Raw genomic sequence first — 19,129 nt, forward strand, 5'->3', positions numbered from 1 at the left:
TTAGTAGGCTGTAGCATTTCACAGAAATAGTCAAATGTTTATTAGTAAATAATTCAACTCTTTTAATACTTAATTTATCAAAAAGTCTAAGAATTAACACATCACAACTAGCATATTCTCATTCTGTGGTGGAAAAAATAGTTGAGATGGTTACTCATGTTCAATTACCAATATTTTATATATTTCATTACCAGCTGAAGAGCAGTCTAGTTTGATATCTTCACATCAAGTATTAAAAGATTGAAAAAAAAAAGTGTTAAGGTATCAGGCACTAGACAGTTTAACAGATGTAGAGAAGAACTACAAAGTGAATACTCCTTTAATAGCATATTAATATACATTTTACCTTTGTATTATAGCAAATGTTTTTTACCTGAAAGGGGCTTTTACTGTATTTAAGAGGGAACATTTCTTTAATTCAATTTTCATAAGCTCACTAATGTAGTTTCTGGCTGAAAGTCTCATTTTAGTATTTTCATGAAGTCCTCACATCACATTTTTGTTCAAATATTCAGTATGGATGTTTTTCCAACAGTGACAAAACCACATAATCCAGAATTTGTGTTTTTAGAAGCCATCCTTTTTCATTGTGCCATCACTGCATTTAACAGCAAGTGTGCACCTAGATTAACAGGTAGCTGGATTTGCACATAACACTTAATCCACAGAAAAACCATGTATATCTGCTTGGTTCATTACCACCAGATGGTTTTGCCCTTAGAATCAACAGACCCCACCTTCTCTCCTCACCTGCTGCAGCATGATAAGCAATCCAACTTCCTGGGAAAGGACCCTTTGTCTATGCCCACTGACTGAGATCCAAGTGTATGGTCCAGACACTCCTTACCATTTTGTTCTGCCTCTTACAGGTTACTGAGTTTTGTTGTCTTAGATCTCCCTGAAGTTACCTACACAACTATAGTGTTGAAAGACTATGGACAGACAGCAAATTGAATTAAAACGACAAACTGTTTACTCAACTTCTCTAGATTTAGTCTTATGTAAACTAAGCAAGGTAAGATCTTTTCAGCCTAACCAGGGAGCAACAGTAAATATTTGTAATCTCTTGAATGCAATTACCTCTGACCACTCAAATCTGGCCGTCTTCTCACTGCTGTGCATTGATCCTGGAAATTACAGGCCAGTAAGCCAAACTTCAATACTATACAGATTGGTTGAAACTACAGTAAAGACCAGAATTATCAGACAAATGTGCACAATTACTCCTGTGGGAATTCTGTGCCACTGCGCAATGCAGAATTGATGCAGAAATGAATGTTCTGAGAGCAGAATTTCCTTTCCTCCTGCCCACAGAAACGGGCTACAGAGCTTCTGGCCACCACTAAAGAACATTGGTCCCAGCAGAGCCCAGCTCACAAACAGAAGATATTGTCCAGAGGGAGAGGGTTGGGGAGGGGGTCCAGGCACCTGCAATTCCCAGCATGCCCTAAAGGAAGGAGGTGGTATGCAGAAAACTCCATACAAGCTCAGGACCCAGCATAAGGCTGTTTGTCTCTCTGGATCCCTGGGCTCTGCGGAGTAGGGGGTATGGGATGGGGGAGGGGGGCACAGCTGTGGTCTGGGAACGAGGGGGCAGAGAAACAGGAATTGGGTTGTTATAGGCGTTTCTTTTACTCTCTACTCCTGGGAGAATTTTTGTGTGCCAGTATTGTTACAGACATATATGCTGACAGGTATTTGAAATAAATTACCAAAATAAATGAAACTGGCATGATTATTTTGTGTTATTCTGACAAAATATGCAGAATTTTAAAATATTGCGCAGATTTTTAATTTTTGAAGCAGAATTCCCTCAGCAGTAACACAATGTGCCAATACTGCTTTTGTGAAAATAAATCATGCCTCACTAATCTATTACAACTCTTTGAAGGTGGTCAAACACCCATGTGAACAAGGGTGATCCAGTAGATAGAATGTACTTGGACAAAGCCTTCAAAAAGGTCCATCCCCAAAAGCTCCTCAGCAAAGTCAGCCCTCATGGGACCAGAGCGAAGGTCTTCTGAAGAATCACTAACTGATTAAAAGATAGGAAACAAAGGGTATGAATAAATAGTTTTCACAGTGAAGATGTAATAGTAGGAGCCCCTGTCTCTGTACTGTCAACTGGTGCTGTTCAACATGTTCACAAGTCATCTGAAAAAGGGGATAAACAATGAGGTGGCAAAGTTCGCAGACAAAACAAAGTTACTCAAGACAGTTAATTCCAAAGCTGACTGTGAAGAGTTACAAAGGTATCTGGCAAAACTGAGTGACTGGGCAACAAAATGAAATTCAATACTGATAAGGGCAAAGTAATCCACAATTCAAAAATATAATCCTAACCATACATAAAAATGATGGGGTCTAAATATCTGTTATCAATCAAGAAAGATCTTAGAGTCATTGTGGACAGTTATCTGAAAACATCCGCTCAACATGCAGCAGCAGTCAAAAAAGCTATCCAAATGTTAGAAACCATTAGAAAAGGGATAGAAAATAAGACAGAAAATATCACCATGCTGCTGTATAAATCAATAGTACTCCAAGACCTGGAATACTGAATGCAGTGCTGGTCAGCTCATCTCAAAAAAGATGAATTGGAATAGGAAACGGTACAGAGAAAGGCAATAAAAATGATGAGGGATATGGAAGAACTTGGAGGTGAGATTAAAGAAACTGACTATGTTCATCTTAGAAAAGATGACAAAGTGGGGGACCTGACAGAGATCTCTACACATCATAAATGATGTAGCAAAAGTGAATAAAGAAGTGTTATCTACCCCTTCACATAACATAAGAACCAGGGATCACCTAAGCAGTAGATTTAAAAGAAACATATGGAAGTACTTCATAATAACGTAAGAGAAGCCATACTGGGTCAGACCAAAGGATCAACTAGCCCCGTACCCTGTCTTCCGATCGTGGCCAATGCCACCTGCCCCACAAGGAACGAACATCAAGTGATCCATTCCCCGTCACTCATCTCCAGCTTCTGGCAAACAGAGGCTAGGAACACCATCCCTGCCCAACCTGGCTAATAGCCATTGATGTACCTAACCTCCGTGAATTTATCTAGTTCTTTTTTGAACCCTGTTATAGTCTTGGCCTTCACAACATCCTCTGGCAAAGAGTTATACAGGTTGACAGAGTGTTGCATGAAGAATTACTTCATTTTGTTTGTTTTAAACCTGCTGCCTATCTTCACACAACATACAGTAAACCTGTGGAACTTGTTGCCAGGGGATGCTGTGAAGGCCAGAAGTATAACTGGAGGACAGGTCCATAAATAGTGATTAGCCAAGATGGTCAGGGACGCAACCCCATGCTCTCTCAGTGACCCTAAACCTCCAAACGCTAGAAGCTGGGAACTGGATAGATCACTCAGCCATTGCCCTGTTTCTGGTATCAGCCACCGTCTCAAGACCCGATACTGAGCTAGACTGATCATTGGTCTGACCCAGCACAGCCAGTCTTATGTACCTACTAGAAAGGCTTTTTCAATTCCCACCCCAGTTTTCTAGGAATGAACGAACACTATAGGGCAAGATAAGCAGATTTACTCTTTACTTGCCAGGGAAAAAACCCTTAATGATTAATGGTGACTTATCAGGGTGTTAGGTCCTTGAAGGGGAGATGAGGCCCAGTCCCATCTGTGATTCATCAGCTGCCTGGCAAAGGGATCAAGGCAATAGCAGAAAGATCACCAAGTCCTCATAAAAGCTAACAAAATAAATCAGCCAAGTTAGACTGCCGTTGCCGGGTGAGGAGAAAGGACCCATATTATACAGCTCAGACAGATGGCCTGCAGAGTGCAATCCTTAAGTGTAAAAGCTATAGAGGACAAAGAAGGAGAGAAGGAGAGGGAGAGGGAGACTCTCTTGTGTTCCAAGAATATGGTCTACAGAGAATAATCCCATAAAGAATAGCTAGGTCCCTAATCAGGGGGGAAAGGACATCATCAATATGGTGAACTTGTCTTATTTTGAAGAAATTAAGTTGAAGCTCTGAAGGAAAAACAGTAGAATCCCACACCTGAAGAGAGTGTTATTTGGTACATGGAGTAGTGAGAAAGCCCAGCAGCTTATAGGGCCTCCCAAAAGGCTGAAATGACATAGCTCACATGCCTTTCAGGCAACTTCAGCTAGCTGCAATCAATTTCAGTGAGGCCTCCACTAGAACTCCAAAGCAATGTATCCCATTTGACATGCGTTATAAATTAAGGACAAATGCCCAAATACTCTGACCTAGCCCTCTAACAGGACCTATTTTCCTAATATGACCTGCCTACATTTCTATTAAAACATCAGAAGATGAAAGTTACTAGGATTTCATCACAGAAATCCACATTAGAGAAAATATCCCTTTCCTGCTCATTGGAACCCTAATTTAGAATTAACTAGTAAAAGTAGAAAAAGGTCTAATTCAAGATTTACATTTAACATCTAAAAATGGCAAGTGTTAAAATTCCTAGAATATGATATAGACTGTGTAGAAAGTTAGTTTATTGCATTTCCACACTACCACCACCTCACAGACTTTCATGAAAGCAGCCATTAGCTGACTGAGCAAAGTGACCATCTTCCTTTTAGTTATACCGAAGCAGAAAAATAGGAGCCATGTGATGCTGGAGCACAAATAGTTTTAAAAAAGCAAGCAGTAACTCTTCTCTAACTAAACCTTAGAGTTTCCAAACAAACAACAACAAGTGTAGGAAGTAAGGAAAATAACAGTTAAAAAAGGTGCAGCACATCTTGCAAGAGATTAATTACCTTTAAGAAGCACAACCTTATTTGTATTATTGTATCACCTAAGAGCTGCAGCCATGGGCCAGGACCCCATTGTGTTAGGCGCTGTACCAACACAACTTTGAGATACTAAATTCTTATTGGAGAAGGGCCAGAAGAGTTTTAAAAACTTGATCACTTTAGGAATCTTAATGAATAAAGTAATCTGCTTTATGAAACAAGACAATGACCTGGAACTGACCAAAGAAGAAAGGCGATTGCCATCAGTACATTTTGCCTTAGGGGGATTAGATAAGCATTGTGTTGCATAAAGTTCCAAGAAGAAATGAGCATTAAGATGGGACACTGCAAATCACAACTTAATTGCATTTGCCGAGTGTTGACCCAAGAGCACAGCTTGTATGAGTGACCCATTGTCACTGTCATACCAATGAGGAAAGTAGCCATGGCAGAGGAGCAGAGGCATGGCATTGGGTTGTAGCTACAGAACACAAAGCCCCTTAAAAGTCCCTAAGGCACCCAACAGCCTTATTCTGGCCAAGTTACTACATGAGTCAACCAATGAGAAGCAAGTATAAGACAATGCACGGTGCTTCGAGTTTTTGGACAGCTCCAGTGACTATCACAGCTCTCAAACTGGGTAATAATACTGACTTGGGTCAATTTTCAGTGCTGCTGTAGACAGCCCTACGACAAAGGTTGATTTCATTCTGCTGCAAGAAACGGTCACCTGAACCCCAGTTTTATGAATGCTAAGTCCCCTGAAAAATAATTTCGGCCAAAACTATTCTGATTAATTAAGGTCAGAGGCCCATGTGGGCTCTCTAACATGTAGAGTTTGGAAAAGTCCTTAATGAAACTGCAGATTGTGGGATGTGCAAATAACGAACAAACAGGTAAGCGTAAGGCCGTAATAGCTGCTCGCTGGACTTTAACAGAACTCAGTGACAAACTCAACATCTTCAAGTTTGACAGGTAGTCCAATACGTGAGTTAAGTGAGAATCTGAAGCAGACAAACCACAGCAGATTTACCAAAAGTAGATTTGCTTCCATTTTTGAAGTTCAGTCTTCCTCATGGACAGTTTTCTATTGTTCAACACTATGTTCTGCACTTCAAATGAAGAGTCTATTTCTACATCTACTCGTCATCCAGGAGACAAGCCATGCGATGTGACATGGGTAGACTGGGGTGAACAGTTTTCCCCAAGTCTTGAATCAATCAGCAAGCCTATTGTCAGTGACAGTCAAACAGGTGGCCAAAGTGACAGGTCCAGGAACCGTATCTGCCTCAGGCAGGTTGACACCATCGCATGATGTTGACTTTGCTCTTTTTCATAAATTTGAGATGCAATGGTGTTGGGGGACAAGCTTCCAGCAGGGTTCTTGGCCATGCAGCAAGGAAACCACTGCCTTGCAAATTGCAGTCAGAACCGCCCCCCTGAAGTGTAACTTGCATCATTGCTTGTTGGATGCCAAAGAGGTCTAGCTCTCGGAAGCCCCAAATGAAAAACACTGCCTGTATAATCTGATTCCTCAGCTCCCATTTGCCATGTGGGCCTGGCAAAAAAGTCAGTTCAGTGTGTTGGCTAACATATTCTGCAGACCTGATAAGCATGCCTCTGATGGGCGATGCATCCATTCGTAAGTACTAATGCTTTTATTCCCAAGGATAGGATCTTGCTCCTACCTGGTGGCTTACAACAGTGATTCTCAACCAGACGTACGTGTACCCTGGGAGTACACCAAGGTCTTCTGGGGGTACATCAACTTATCTTGATATTGTCTAGTTTTACAACAGGCTACATAAAAATCATTAGCAATGTCCATAGAAACTAAAATTTCATACAGACTGTGACTTGTTTATACTGCTCTATATACTATACATTGAAATCTAAGTACAATATTATATTGCAATCAATTTATTTTACATGGTAAAAATGAGAAAGCAAGCAATTTTTCAACAACAATGTTTAAATACTTTTGTATTTTTATGTCTGATTTTGTAAGCAAGTAGTTTTTAAGTGAGGTGAAACTTGGGGTATGCAAGATTAATCAGACTCCTGAAAGGGATACAATAGTCTGGAAAGGTTGAGAACCACTGGCTTACATAATGCATGGTCACTCTGTTGTCCATCTTGATCCTGAATGTATGATCTTTCATTATGGGTGGAAAGTGGTTGCACACGTACCAAACTGTTCTGAACTCAATGAGACCGATGCAAACGACAGATTTCTGAGGTGCCCATTTGTCCTGTACTGTAAGGTTTTAAAGAGGGGCACCTCAGCCTATCAGAGAGGCATCAGGATACCTCTTTGTCAGCGCTCAGTTCTTGTTCCTAAGGAGGGGACACATATGGGTCCTGATGGAGGTTGCTGATATTTGTAGGAGCTCTAGTGCGTTTGCCTCCTGGAATCGTCATCCCCATACATACCCCAGGGATTTCAAAAGGGCCACTGAAGTGGGGCCCAAGGGAAGGGCGATGGACCCAAGGGTGGCTGTAGAGGGATTCGCATGTGCTTGGTTCCTGAAGACCCTCTTTCAGAGCCAACCTGGGAAAAGGGGTCAGAGTGGGCAGGAGGTGGATCCCTCAAAGGATATCTTCAGTTCTAAAGAGGCGTCATCCCTTATATCAAACGAGGATGCTGAACTCATCAATATTGAAGGGGGGGGGGGTTCTTTCTGTACCATCAGCAGGGGAGAATCAGGTTCCTGGGAAACTAGAAGATCCTTCTGTAGCAGCTATCTACATGCTACTGGAGGAGGCACTGGTGAGTCAATTCAGATGGTGCTGTAGCTGGCAGTACTGACGATGGCAAGAGAGCCATCAGAATGTCCCTTGTGCCCTACCAATGGAGCAGGTACCAGAGGAGCTGGGGTCAATACTTACCTTTTTGAGGTGGCTTTGTCTGGCTGGTTCTGAGCCAAGTACCATGGTCAACAAGTCAGAGGAGAGTCTCCTACAACACTCCAGGAGCAGCAACTTAAGCTGGTCCTTCCTCAGTTCCTCGATCTGCTTCTGAATCAGATACAGATCTTGCACCCTGATCAAATGTCTCCTCTAGACAGTGGAGACAATTAGACTGGCTATCGCTCAGGGGAAGAGACCCTCTGCATGTATGGTAGGATTTAAAAACTTAGGTTTCTGGAATAACAAATTTTAAAAAAAAATTCACAAAGCCTCTGACAAAGGGAGAAGCCCTTACCAGGGTGGAAATGGGACAGGGTGCTGAACCACACCTATGAAAGACTGAACAAGGCAGGCCCACAAAACACACAAACTAATTTGTGCAGTAAGTAAATAGTTAGATGTTATAAAACACTAAGGAAACAAGGCAATTAAAGTAACAAGCCTAAGACTGGTAGCACTAACTACTGGACCCCCACAAAGCTCAGTGTCATGCCAAAGGCAGTTGAGAAGGAAACAGAGCAGGAACACGCCCTCAGACAGGGCATGAGGGCATACAGACCATGGAGCAGACCATGTGGACACTGCTCCCAAAGGTCTTCAAGCACAGGTGTACCTCCTCCCCACAAAGTGGTGAACCCACAGGGACAAATATGGGACCAAAAAAAAAAAAAAAAAAAATCAAATTAGCTCATAATTAAAAATGTTTAAATGCTATGTCTTTTGATATTGTAATATCGGGGGGAGGGGGGGAATGTCTTGTGCTCTTCAGGTTTTTAAATTTGTTTTGTATCTTAAGTAGTCTGTGGAAATATTATCTGACTTAACAGGGTAGGAAAAACTTTCTGACAAAAAACAAAGTCATTAGTTCAGCTATTAATGAATGGATCCCAAGAGTAATAAGGACAATCTAAAGGAGTACAGACAAAACTAAGAAACCTATACAGCTAAAATAATAAAATAGTTAAGGCCATTTATGTTTTTGACTAATATACTTTTTAAACTAAGCTGCTAGACTTTGGCAGAAGAAAAAAAACCCCACAATTACCAACAACCTGGAACAGCCCTACTACAACCATTCAAAAGAGTTTACCGCTAATATGCTTTTTACTTCCAGAAAGGAGCTGCCAGCTTAAGTGTATAGACTACTTGGTGCAGACCATGTACCATGTGAACCTCAGTTGTGTGATATGAACACATGAAATTGGTGGTCACATGGATCTGCCTGACCTTTGCTGCCAAATTCTTCTAACAGTCACCCATCAACTTGGACTTGCAGAAGGCTGGCCACTTGGCAAATCATCTGCAAACTCACAGTAAATCAGCCCAGGTGCCCTTCACCCCCTACAAAGTACTTTTTCAACAAAGAGAAGAAGCCACTCTAGGCACTGAAACTGTAAGTTACTCATGGGAATGTCCAGAAAGAGATAATATCCACAGAAGCAGTCAACTAAGTGGGAAGGAAGCACATCCAACGGAGGACGATGACCATCAAGCAAACAAAGCAGACTGATGAAAATAGTACTTAAGAATAAAATGACATTGCATTTGAGTCAACTGTTGAATTTTTTTTCCTTTTAATCAACTGCTGTAGTTGCCACAGAAAGATCATCAAACATAGATGAATCTGAAGGACACTTAAGAGGTGGGTCAAGTCATTAAAATCATTAACTCCTAAGTTTAGTTATTTTACCTACATAAATCTTTCATTAGATTTAAGCCAAAAGGAAAGTTAGGGCCATGAGAATAATAATGTTACCGAGAAAAAATTACAAACATACATCTACACTTCTGGTTTATTTATAAATTCCATTCAAGTTTTAGAATTCAATTGACATGCACCTAAATTACCTATTTTAAAGTCTACATGTGAGTTGGAGTACAATATTTTAAAAGGCAAACATTGTAGACACCAATGAAACATCCAAACTGAAGGCTGAACAACGTTTTAAAATGAAGATTTCTCTGAAGGTTGTTTTGGAAAAAACAAAAACTATACTTAGTATTGTATTTAAAATCAACACCCAAGTTTATGCTACACTTCTCCACAATGTATTACATATTGTGATAAGGTTAAAGTTTCTTAAAATGCAAACAAAAGCTGTTAGGCATGCAACCTTAGCCATGCTTTATTATAAAATTCCTAAATTATATCTTAACATCTTTAGGGGAAAAGCCACTTTCAGAAAATATTTTTGAAAAGAGTATTGCTTTAAATATTCCCAGTAGACACTTTTTCCATAACTTCTGCAACAAGGAAGTTTTAGTAACATATAATTGGTTTTCCTCTTGCTTGGACTGATCCTACATTTGATTTTTTTAATATCATCAAATGGAGAAAAAGAAGCTTTAAAGCACCCTAATCAAAAATACCTCAATAAACCCAAAGCTAGTTCACACAAAAATATTACCAAATCATTTTCATAATAGTGGAATGTTATTACAGCTGGTGTACTAGATGATTGTGGTATGTTTAGAAACATGTAATGCTTTACACTCTGGATTTTTCATTCATTGAAGGACAAGCTTTAAGCTTTAAGCTTTCATATCTATTGGTTTAATAAAGATAAGACAGATGCGACTTTCTTTCAACATCTCTATTTACACATTACACCAATCAACTCCCCTCATTCAGTGAAAAGGATAATCATGTAACTTTTTCCAAAAATTCATTCAGTTATATGGAGTTCTAGTGTTGTGAAGAAATTTGAAGTCAAAACTTCATATAGTAACAGTGTACTGATGAAAATCTGTTAAAAAAAACTCAGAAGCTCAAGTCACTTACCTCACTTTCAGTTCTATGCTTATCATTAGGAAGATAAACGAACTATCTTATTTTGCAGTTCATTTTAAAAATAAAAACACATGATTATCCATGTATAGTTATCTGTATTTTGCACTCAGACTTAGTTGCATAAGATTACTAAAATTTCTGCCTTTAGGTATTACACTGAATATAAAGCTTGTGTTTCCCAAAGCATTTTGCTACAAATAACTGAATGCAAAAATGGGGGGAAAAAAGTCCCAATTTCCAAGTAAAACTCTATGCATCACCCAATTCTATTGAAAATGATGCTAATGGCAAATTTCACTTATCACTTGAAACATATTTCTGCTCTTGGATACCAAAAGCTAAATTTTAAAAAATGCTGTTACTCTGCTCTGGCAGTGCTGCAATGCGTTGTTTAACATTCAGAAATCAGCTTGCTTAAAATACAAAATACAGCGAATACAAGAGAGGACTACAAGGCAAAACACATTGGTAATTTACAGTGGAATTACTACAGATGTCCAAGAATAGGTTACCATCTTTCACTGCAATCAACCTTAACTGAACATTGGCCAACTGGAGACGGATAAACCTGTGGCCATTTTACCCAAAAAAAAATCTCCCCCTCTAGGGACTTTGCATGCAACCATATACTTGTAGGTAACTGAACACCTTTATGGCATAACAAAGTTGTGATTTGTGGATCTACTAACACAGGTATTTATACACACAGCGAGGAGCATGGAAATTCTTCAACCCTGAAGACTGACAGCTCCATAAGGTTATCCCTAAGAATGGTGGCATTTCATCTTACTACAGAATGATTCTCACCAGCACCAGAGCACCTTGTGCCCCACCAAGCCAGCTACACTACTTAACTAATTTAACAAATTGAGACCTTGTCCAACATCAATTTTATTACTTTACAAATTTGACAATTCCATGTTTTCATCATCAAGTCCTACTGATTACCCTAGAGCTGTAGATTTTGAAGTCTGACTAGTTTACAGTGAAGTGAGGGTCATGTTTCAGATTAATTAAAATTTAGTACACCTCGAACAATTTATCTACAATTGATAGGTTTCAGAGTAACAGCCGTGTTAGTCTGTATTCGTAAAAAGAAAAGGAGTACTTGTGGCACCTTAGAGACTAACCAGTTTATCTGAGCATGAGCTTTCGTGAGCTACAGCTCACTTCATCGGATGCATAGCATATCGTGGAAACTGCAGAAGACAACCTTGTCAGACTGCAATCAGACTATTTCATCTCGAAAAGCATAAAGTACATGAAGCCAAGCTTATTATTCTGGTCTATCTTGGAAAAGTTAACTTACAGATTTAGCAGTTGCAGAAATGTACTGGCCAACCATCTCACGTTTCGTGGTCAAGTCCTTATTTCGTAAAGGAGCTTTACGTTCTTCATTTAAGTTCATGTCTTCCTGTAAATGAGCAGACAACATAAAATGACATGATAATACTTATTTCAGTTTTCTTTTTTCTTGACTAGTACTGATGCCCCTTTACAAATAAAAACTGCTCCATATTTGAAAATTAACAGTGACTGAGTTACTGTGTACCTACTTGAAATATCTGTGGTAATCCAGTCAATTATTCCCTTACATTGTCCTCTGAATTCTCAATATTAAATTTTTATTCTATACCTTTAACTATACATTATGAATTTTAATTTTACAATTTTCCATTATACCCCACAACTAGCATTATGTTCAACACAACTGACAAGGAAGTATGCTTCCAGTAAAAACAACAAGAAAAGTAAGATGCTATAATTGATCCAATTCAGATGTTAAGTTGACCACATGCATAAATTTTGTATTATCAGTGTCCAAAGCTATGTTCTTTATAAAAAAACATTTTAATGACATAAAAACTTGTCACTTTGAACAAAGTTGTTCCAGTATTAATGAGATTTTTAGACATTTGACACATTAACCAAATTTGTAAACTTTCTTACACAGGCCAGTTTCCCATAATAAGGACCAAAAGCTAGCTTTCCAAACCCATATTTAGCCACTAACAGGTGGGATTATCCCTAACTGATTTAGAAACACTACAATCCCACTGATCAAGCCATATTCCCTGATCAACGAATACAGTCTCATCAGAATACTCCTGTTTCCCTGGCTTGTCGAAGTTCTGATTTTGGAAGGTGCTTATTTACACTAGCTATTTGCTTGCTATGAGTTGGTGCCATTCTCACAACCTGGATGTTAATGAAGTGCTGAACTTCTTTTCCAGTGCAGATGAGCATTTTAACTACGAAACTTTAGGAAAATATATGTAAATATTTCAATTCTAGCATGCACATTAGCATTCAGATTATAAAATGGAAAGAATATAAAGGCCTTACAGAAGGTAAAGTATTATTTATATAAATCTTTTGTTAAACGATATTTTCCATCCTGAAGCCCACTGGCTTAAATCCTCCTCAGAAAGCAATGACCGAAACCCCCAAGCCCCACAATAATGCTAGCCTTAGTAGAAACCAATTTGACATTTCTGTCCAGATTATTTGAGCTTTTTTCCTCTCTAAACGCTGCCCACTATTTCCATTCTCTATTGGTGGTTCTCATTCTGCCGTCCTCCAAAGTTATCAGGTTTATCACCTGAGGGCCATTTTATTTATTTATTTTTTTACTCCACCTTCGCGGCAACAAACGGAATTTGGGTTCACCATTTTTGTTGATGTTTAATATTTTGGTAGCTGCAAGGTGGGTATATATGGGTACAGTAAAAGTAGTATGATTGTTAAACTTATTTTCTTGCTTTTGTAATTGTGCCCAGTAGATTGTGCGGAGCCAACTCAACTTTACACCACTAAGTTTTTCTTTACGTGTACATCTAGGCATCACAAGAATGTAAGTAGTTTAGTGTGCATTAAGTACACAGACCCTGCAATCACAAGTTGCTTCATCTGAAGTTAACGCTGCAATTGTACAGGAGAATGGCAGAAATTGTCTATGTTTTATTAAACCAAGGAAAGTATTTTAATTCAGTTACTTAAAAGAAACCATTCATGAAGCTGTCTTAAGACTGGCAAATTAGTTAATGAAGAATTAACACTTAAGTTAAATCCACAATTTTTCAAATTACTGAGGTTAGCTTATGTTTCCTGTTCAGGAACAGGTAGTCTAGCCCATTTTGTTTAACAGAAGTTTTTACTGTCAAACTGAAGTAGCATTTTAATATCCCATTATAATCATTACAAGAAAAAAAAAAAACTAATTCCTAATTCTATTCCTGCACTGACATTTGGATTCCAGAGAAAAAGTCTTAATACATATGTGTATTTGAGGACATCAATGTCAGTTTAATGAATGGGTCTCAAATAAATAAATAAATAAATAAATAAATAAAAAAGGCTTACCACAAATGCTTGAGATGTGAAAAAAGCACAAGTTTCTACTTCTGACTATACTAGAGTTTTTGTTTCAAAACAAAAGTTATAGAAAATACAGAAATTAAATCCAAGATAGCTTTTGTCATTTAGTAGACTAGGACTGAAACCTAAGCGATCTGCACTTAATCCTAGTATTTACTCTCACTAGCTGGAGAACAAACATGAAGTTTGATAGCATCCATACTTGCTGTAATCAATCAGTGAATTATTCAACAATTTCAGTTGGTAAGTCCAGGTAAATTATCCTGTATTTAGAGGTAATGGCCACATTGTGATCTCAGCCCACCAAAAACTCAGAATAATTGACTTCACAATGCAGTAACTTGAGAATTACAAGAAACTAAGAAATCACAATGTCCTTTTGAGTCACAACATTCATAAAAACAGAACTCTGAACCAAAGATAGTATTTGTATTACTGTAACATCTAGGAGCCCTACTCATACACCACATTGCACTTGGTGCAGCACAAACCAAAAACAAAGGGTTTTTTTGTGCTGCCATCACAAAATATAAAGTGTGTTTCCATGTAGAATAGCTTGAGGATAAGGGGTATGGAAAAGCTACTAAAATAAGGATCCAAGCTGAGAACCTGTACTAGATGGTCTGGCTGGCTGTAAGACAACTGGGAGGGAAACCAACTTACAAACCCAGCATCAAGCCCCTGCACATACTGCATTCCTGGCTTCCTCATCCTAGGTCATTCTTCCTCCAAGCCTTGGGAATCCCTTCATCCTAGCCTAGTCTATGCTTCCCCATCCATCCAGATTCCTCTTATCCTCCTACATCTCCTATACTGAGGCACAGGAAGCCCTGGACTAACAGACCTAATATGTTCAGATAGGCGATTCCTCAAATTCATTTCTCCTTTATCAGAGCTGCAAGCTCTGCTATAAAGGGAAGAAACAGTTACTTATTGTAACTGTCTCTCAAAATTCCACTGGTGCATGCCCAGCACACTGGAGCCAGAAAATGTTGCCTAATAATACCCATGGGGTGGGGGCTGTGCTTGCGCCTCATGGTCCTAGCCCTTCCCCAGCTATATGAGGCAGCACTTCCAGGACCACCCTTAGTTTCTTCGCACCCAATGCTTAGGGACTAGACTTCAAAATAGAGGGGATGGAGGGTGAATCGTGGAATACATGTCTGCATCACATCTCAAAGTAGTACAGTTACAGCAAGTAACCATATGTTCTTTGAGTAGATGCAGCCATGTATTCCACTTAGGTGACTCACAAGCAGAGTCTATTTGAACAAGGATTGCCTTCCCTAAGTTTGCATCTGCTCTTGATGCAGTGGTAATGGCATAATGGTTCAGAAACTTACGTATTGCTGACCACGTGGCAGCCCCACAAATGTCCAATATTGACAATGTCACTCAAAAACACCATTGACTTAGCTTGCGCTCTCGTAGAATGGCTTCACACCCATTTAGGGGGCATAGCTGAAGCTGCTTTAGTCTTGATATAGATATAGTCTTAGATATAGTCTTGATGCAACAAGTTATCCACTTAGAGATCATCTGTGCAGAGACTACTTGTTCCTTTATATAATCTGTATACGACACCAACAGATGAAGTAAAGCTCAAAAGGGTTTAGTCCTGCCAAGGTAGAAGGACAGACGTCATCTGATATCTAACATATGAAGGCACTGCTCCTCCAGGTATGAATGTGGCTTAGGGAAAGACATAGGTCTGGTACAAACGAAACAGAGACCACTTTAGACACAAATTTCGGGTGCATCCACAAAGTCACTATCCTTGTGTGTATTGTGTGTAAGGAAGTTCCTCCATCAAAGCCTGCAACTCTCACACTCTGCTTGCGTGTGTTGTCATGAGGAATGTAGTTTTTGACACAAGAGAGGAAAGGGAGAGGATGCAAGAGGCTTGAACAGAGATCCCATCAGAGCTGCCAAGATTGAGTTAAGGTCTCACAAGGGAACATTTTTCCACACCAGCAGATGGAGATAAATTCCTTTTAAGAATCTCGCTGCCGTAGCACTAGAAAAATACTGATCTTCTAAGAATGGGAATATGAAAGGCTGAGATAGCCACTAGATACGCCCTCAATGTACTAAGCCTAAGGCCCAATGACTGAATAAGCAGCAAACACTCCAAGCTGTTCTGGATACAAGTCACATTGGCTGAACTCCACAGGCCAAAATCACTTCCATTTTGCTGAACAGGCCATTCCGGTGGAAGGTTTTCTACTACTGAATACAACCTGCTGAATAGCCGCTGAACAATGCTCTTCCTCCTCTTTAAAATACAGAGCAGCCACACCATGAAATGCAAGAGCTGAACACAGGATGCAACGTGCAAGTCAGGATGGATAGGAAGGTGTACGAGAGGCTGAATTGATAGCACAAGGAGGTTGGGAAACCAACACTGCCTCACCATGCATGGGCAAGGAGAATGAGTTTGGCCTGACCCAGTTTCAACTGAGGCATAATCTGTGAATTTATCAGAATTGGAGGAAAAGCATAGAGGAGGGTCAATTGCCAGCTCAGGTGGAAGGTGTTCATCAGGGAGGCCAGACTGAGGCCCTCAGAGCATAACAGATATTACTTGTTGTCCTTTGTAATGAATAGGTCTATCGTTTGCCAACTTGCAAAACTAAGAACGGCCATAATTGATCAGACCAACGGTCCAGTATCCTGTCTTCCAACAATGGCTAATGTTAGATGCTTCCGAGGGCATGAACTCAACAGGGCAATTATCCCTATTCTCAAATCCCAGATTCTGGCAGTCAGAGGCCTAGGGACACCAAGAGCACAGGGTAGCATCCCTGATTGTCCTGAGTAATAGCCATTAATGGACCTATTCTTTGTGAACTTATCTAATACTTTTTTGAATCCAGTTATAGTTTTGGCCTTCACAACAACCCCAGTCACCAAGTGCCAAAGATTGACTGTGCATCGTGTGAAGTAGTACTTCCTTTTCCTTATTTTAAACCTGCTGTGTAGTAATTCCGTTACACCCTCTAGTTCATGTGTTATGTGAAAGGGTAAGCACTTTCCTATTTACCTTCTTCACATCGATCATGATTTTATAGACTTCTATCATACCCCACCTCAGTTGTCACTTTTCCAAGCTGACTAGTTGTGACATTCTATACGTTGGGGAAGTGTACTGTAACCCCATAGTCCTCATTTCATATAATTGTGATCTTACCTTACAAGGAATGCTTTATATGTATCGGGGAAAGGTTATGATCTGCTGAAAGTCATTTCTCTATCCATATATGTGTATCATTAATTAATATGAAGTTATGAGAATTTTGTTGTATGTAGTCACTAAAACATACTGTAAGTTGAGGAATCAGGCAGATATTAGCTCCCCAAACGCAACAGCACAGAAAGTAACCAATCCCCAGGTGAGGTGTCAAAGAATCCATCAGCAGCCATTGTCCAGCAAGAGAGCTACAATTCAATGACACACCTGCATGAGGCCACACCAGGAGAATTGCTCAACACTGCTTGGAGAGACTCAGCAACGCCCCCCAGACATGCCTGGACTTGTGCTCCCCAAGCACATGAGGGTATAAAACAGACAGAGTGAACACATACTGGGCTCTTCTCCTGTCCACATCTTCGCTAAGACACTGAGAAGAAGACAAGACTTCAACAGAGGAGACTGGCCCAGGTTTAAGGAGCAAACCTGTATATTAATAACTGCAGTATCCAGTGGGGTGAGAAAAACTGCTTAATCTAGATGTTGCCCAGTCTAACAGGGTTGAGAGTTTAGACTGCATGCTTATATATATATTTTATTTTATTTTGGTAACCATTCTGACTTTTTTCCCAACACTTAAAATCTATCTTTTATAGTCAATACATTTGTTTATCTTTACCAGTGAGTTTGAACATAAGAATGGCCATACTGGGTCAGACCAAAGGTCCATCCAGCCCAGTGTCCCGTCTACTGACAGTGGCCAATGCCTGGTGCCCCAGAGGGAGTGACTCTAAAATGTAATTATCAAGTGATCTCTCTCTCCTGCCATCCATCTCCACCCTCTGACAAACAGAGGCTAGGGACACCATTCCTTACCCATCCTGTCTAATAGCCATTAATGGACTTAACCTCCATGAATTTATCCAGTTCTCTTTTAAACCCTGTTATAGTCCTAGCCTTCACAACCTCCTCAGGCAAGGAGTTCCACAGGTTGACACTTTTGTTTTAAACCTGGTGCTCATTAATTTCATTTGGTGGCCCCTAGTTCTTTTATTATGGGAACAAGTAAATAACTTTTCCTTATCCACTTTCTCCACACCACTCATGATTTTATATACCTCTCTCATATTCTCCCCTTCGTCTCCTCTTTTCCAAGCTGAAAAGTCCTAGCCTCTTTAATCTCTCCTCAAATGGGACCCCTTCCAAACCCCTAATCATTTTAGTTGCCCTTTTCTGAACCTTTTCTAATGCCAGTATATCTTTGTTGAGATGAGGGGACGACATCTGTATGCAGTATTCAAGGTATGGGCATACCATGGATTTATATAAGGGCAATAAGATATTCACCATCTTTTTCTCTATCCCTTTTTTAATGATTCCTCACATCCATACATCCTTTGTATGAAGTATGGGGCAAATCCGCTCAGGTTTGCAAAGGCTGGTGTACGTCCACTTTCCATTGTTGAAGTGGTGAACCAATTAATAAATTTGCACTGCCCATCTTGAGCAGTGCAAGACAGTATATTTCTGGGGGTTGCTGCTGGTCACAAACAAGGCATTGTGAGAGACAGCCCAGGCTGGGGAGAGTTCAAGGAGCACAGTCCCAGGCTGCATCCCGGGGGGATCCCGTCACAGTAGTCCCAGTCTTCTCAATCTCTCCTCAAATGGAAACTGTTCCATCACCCTTAATCATTTGTTGCCCTTCCCTGTACCGTGTCCATTTCTATCGATCTTTTTTGAGACAGAGTGACCAGAACTCCATATAGCATCCCAGGTGTGGGAGTACCACGGATTTAATATAGTGGCATTATGATATTTAAAGTCTTATCTCTCCCTTTTCTAAACCGTTATTAACATTCTCTTTGCCTTTTTGACTGATGATGCAGATTGAGCAGATGTTTTCAGAGAACTATCCATGATCTCCTTTTGAGGGATAGCAGCTAATTTAGACCCCAACATTTTGTATGTATAATTGGGATTATGTTTTCCATGGGCATTACTTTGCAATTACCAATATTGCATTTCATCTACCATTTTGTTGCTCAGACACCAAGTTTGGTGAGATTCCTTTGTAACTCCTTGTAGTCAGCTTTCGACTTAAGAATCTTGAGTAAT

General features: G+C 39.8%; 1 protein-coding gene across 10 annotated transcripts in view; it reads right to left on the reverse strand.

Moving 5' to 3' along the window:
- The window catches only part of DIAPH2 (diaphanous related formin 2), an 811,416-nt gene that overhangs the window by 745,098 nt on the left and 47,189 nt on the right, over positions 1-19,129 (reverse strand). For all 10 annotated transcript variants that reach the window (XM_037908252.2, XM_037908255.2, XM_043522784.1 and 7 more), the window contains one exon: positions 11,756-11,860. In XM_037908252.2, the coding sequence (XP_037764180.1) occupies positions 11,756-11,860 (105 nt within the window). The remainder of the gene's footprint in view (positions 1-11,755; positions 11,861-19,129) is intronic.

The sequence above is a fragment of the Chelonia mydas genome, chromosome 9 (genome assembly GCF_015237465.2).
Source record: "Chelonia mydas isolate rCheMyd1 chromosome 9, rCheMyd1.pri.v2, whole genome shotgun sequence".
Classification (NCBI taxonomy): domain Eukaryota; kingdom Metazoa; phylum Chordata; order Testudines; family Cheloniidae; genus Chelonia; species Chelonia mydas.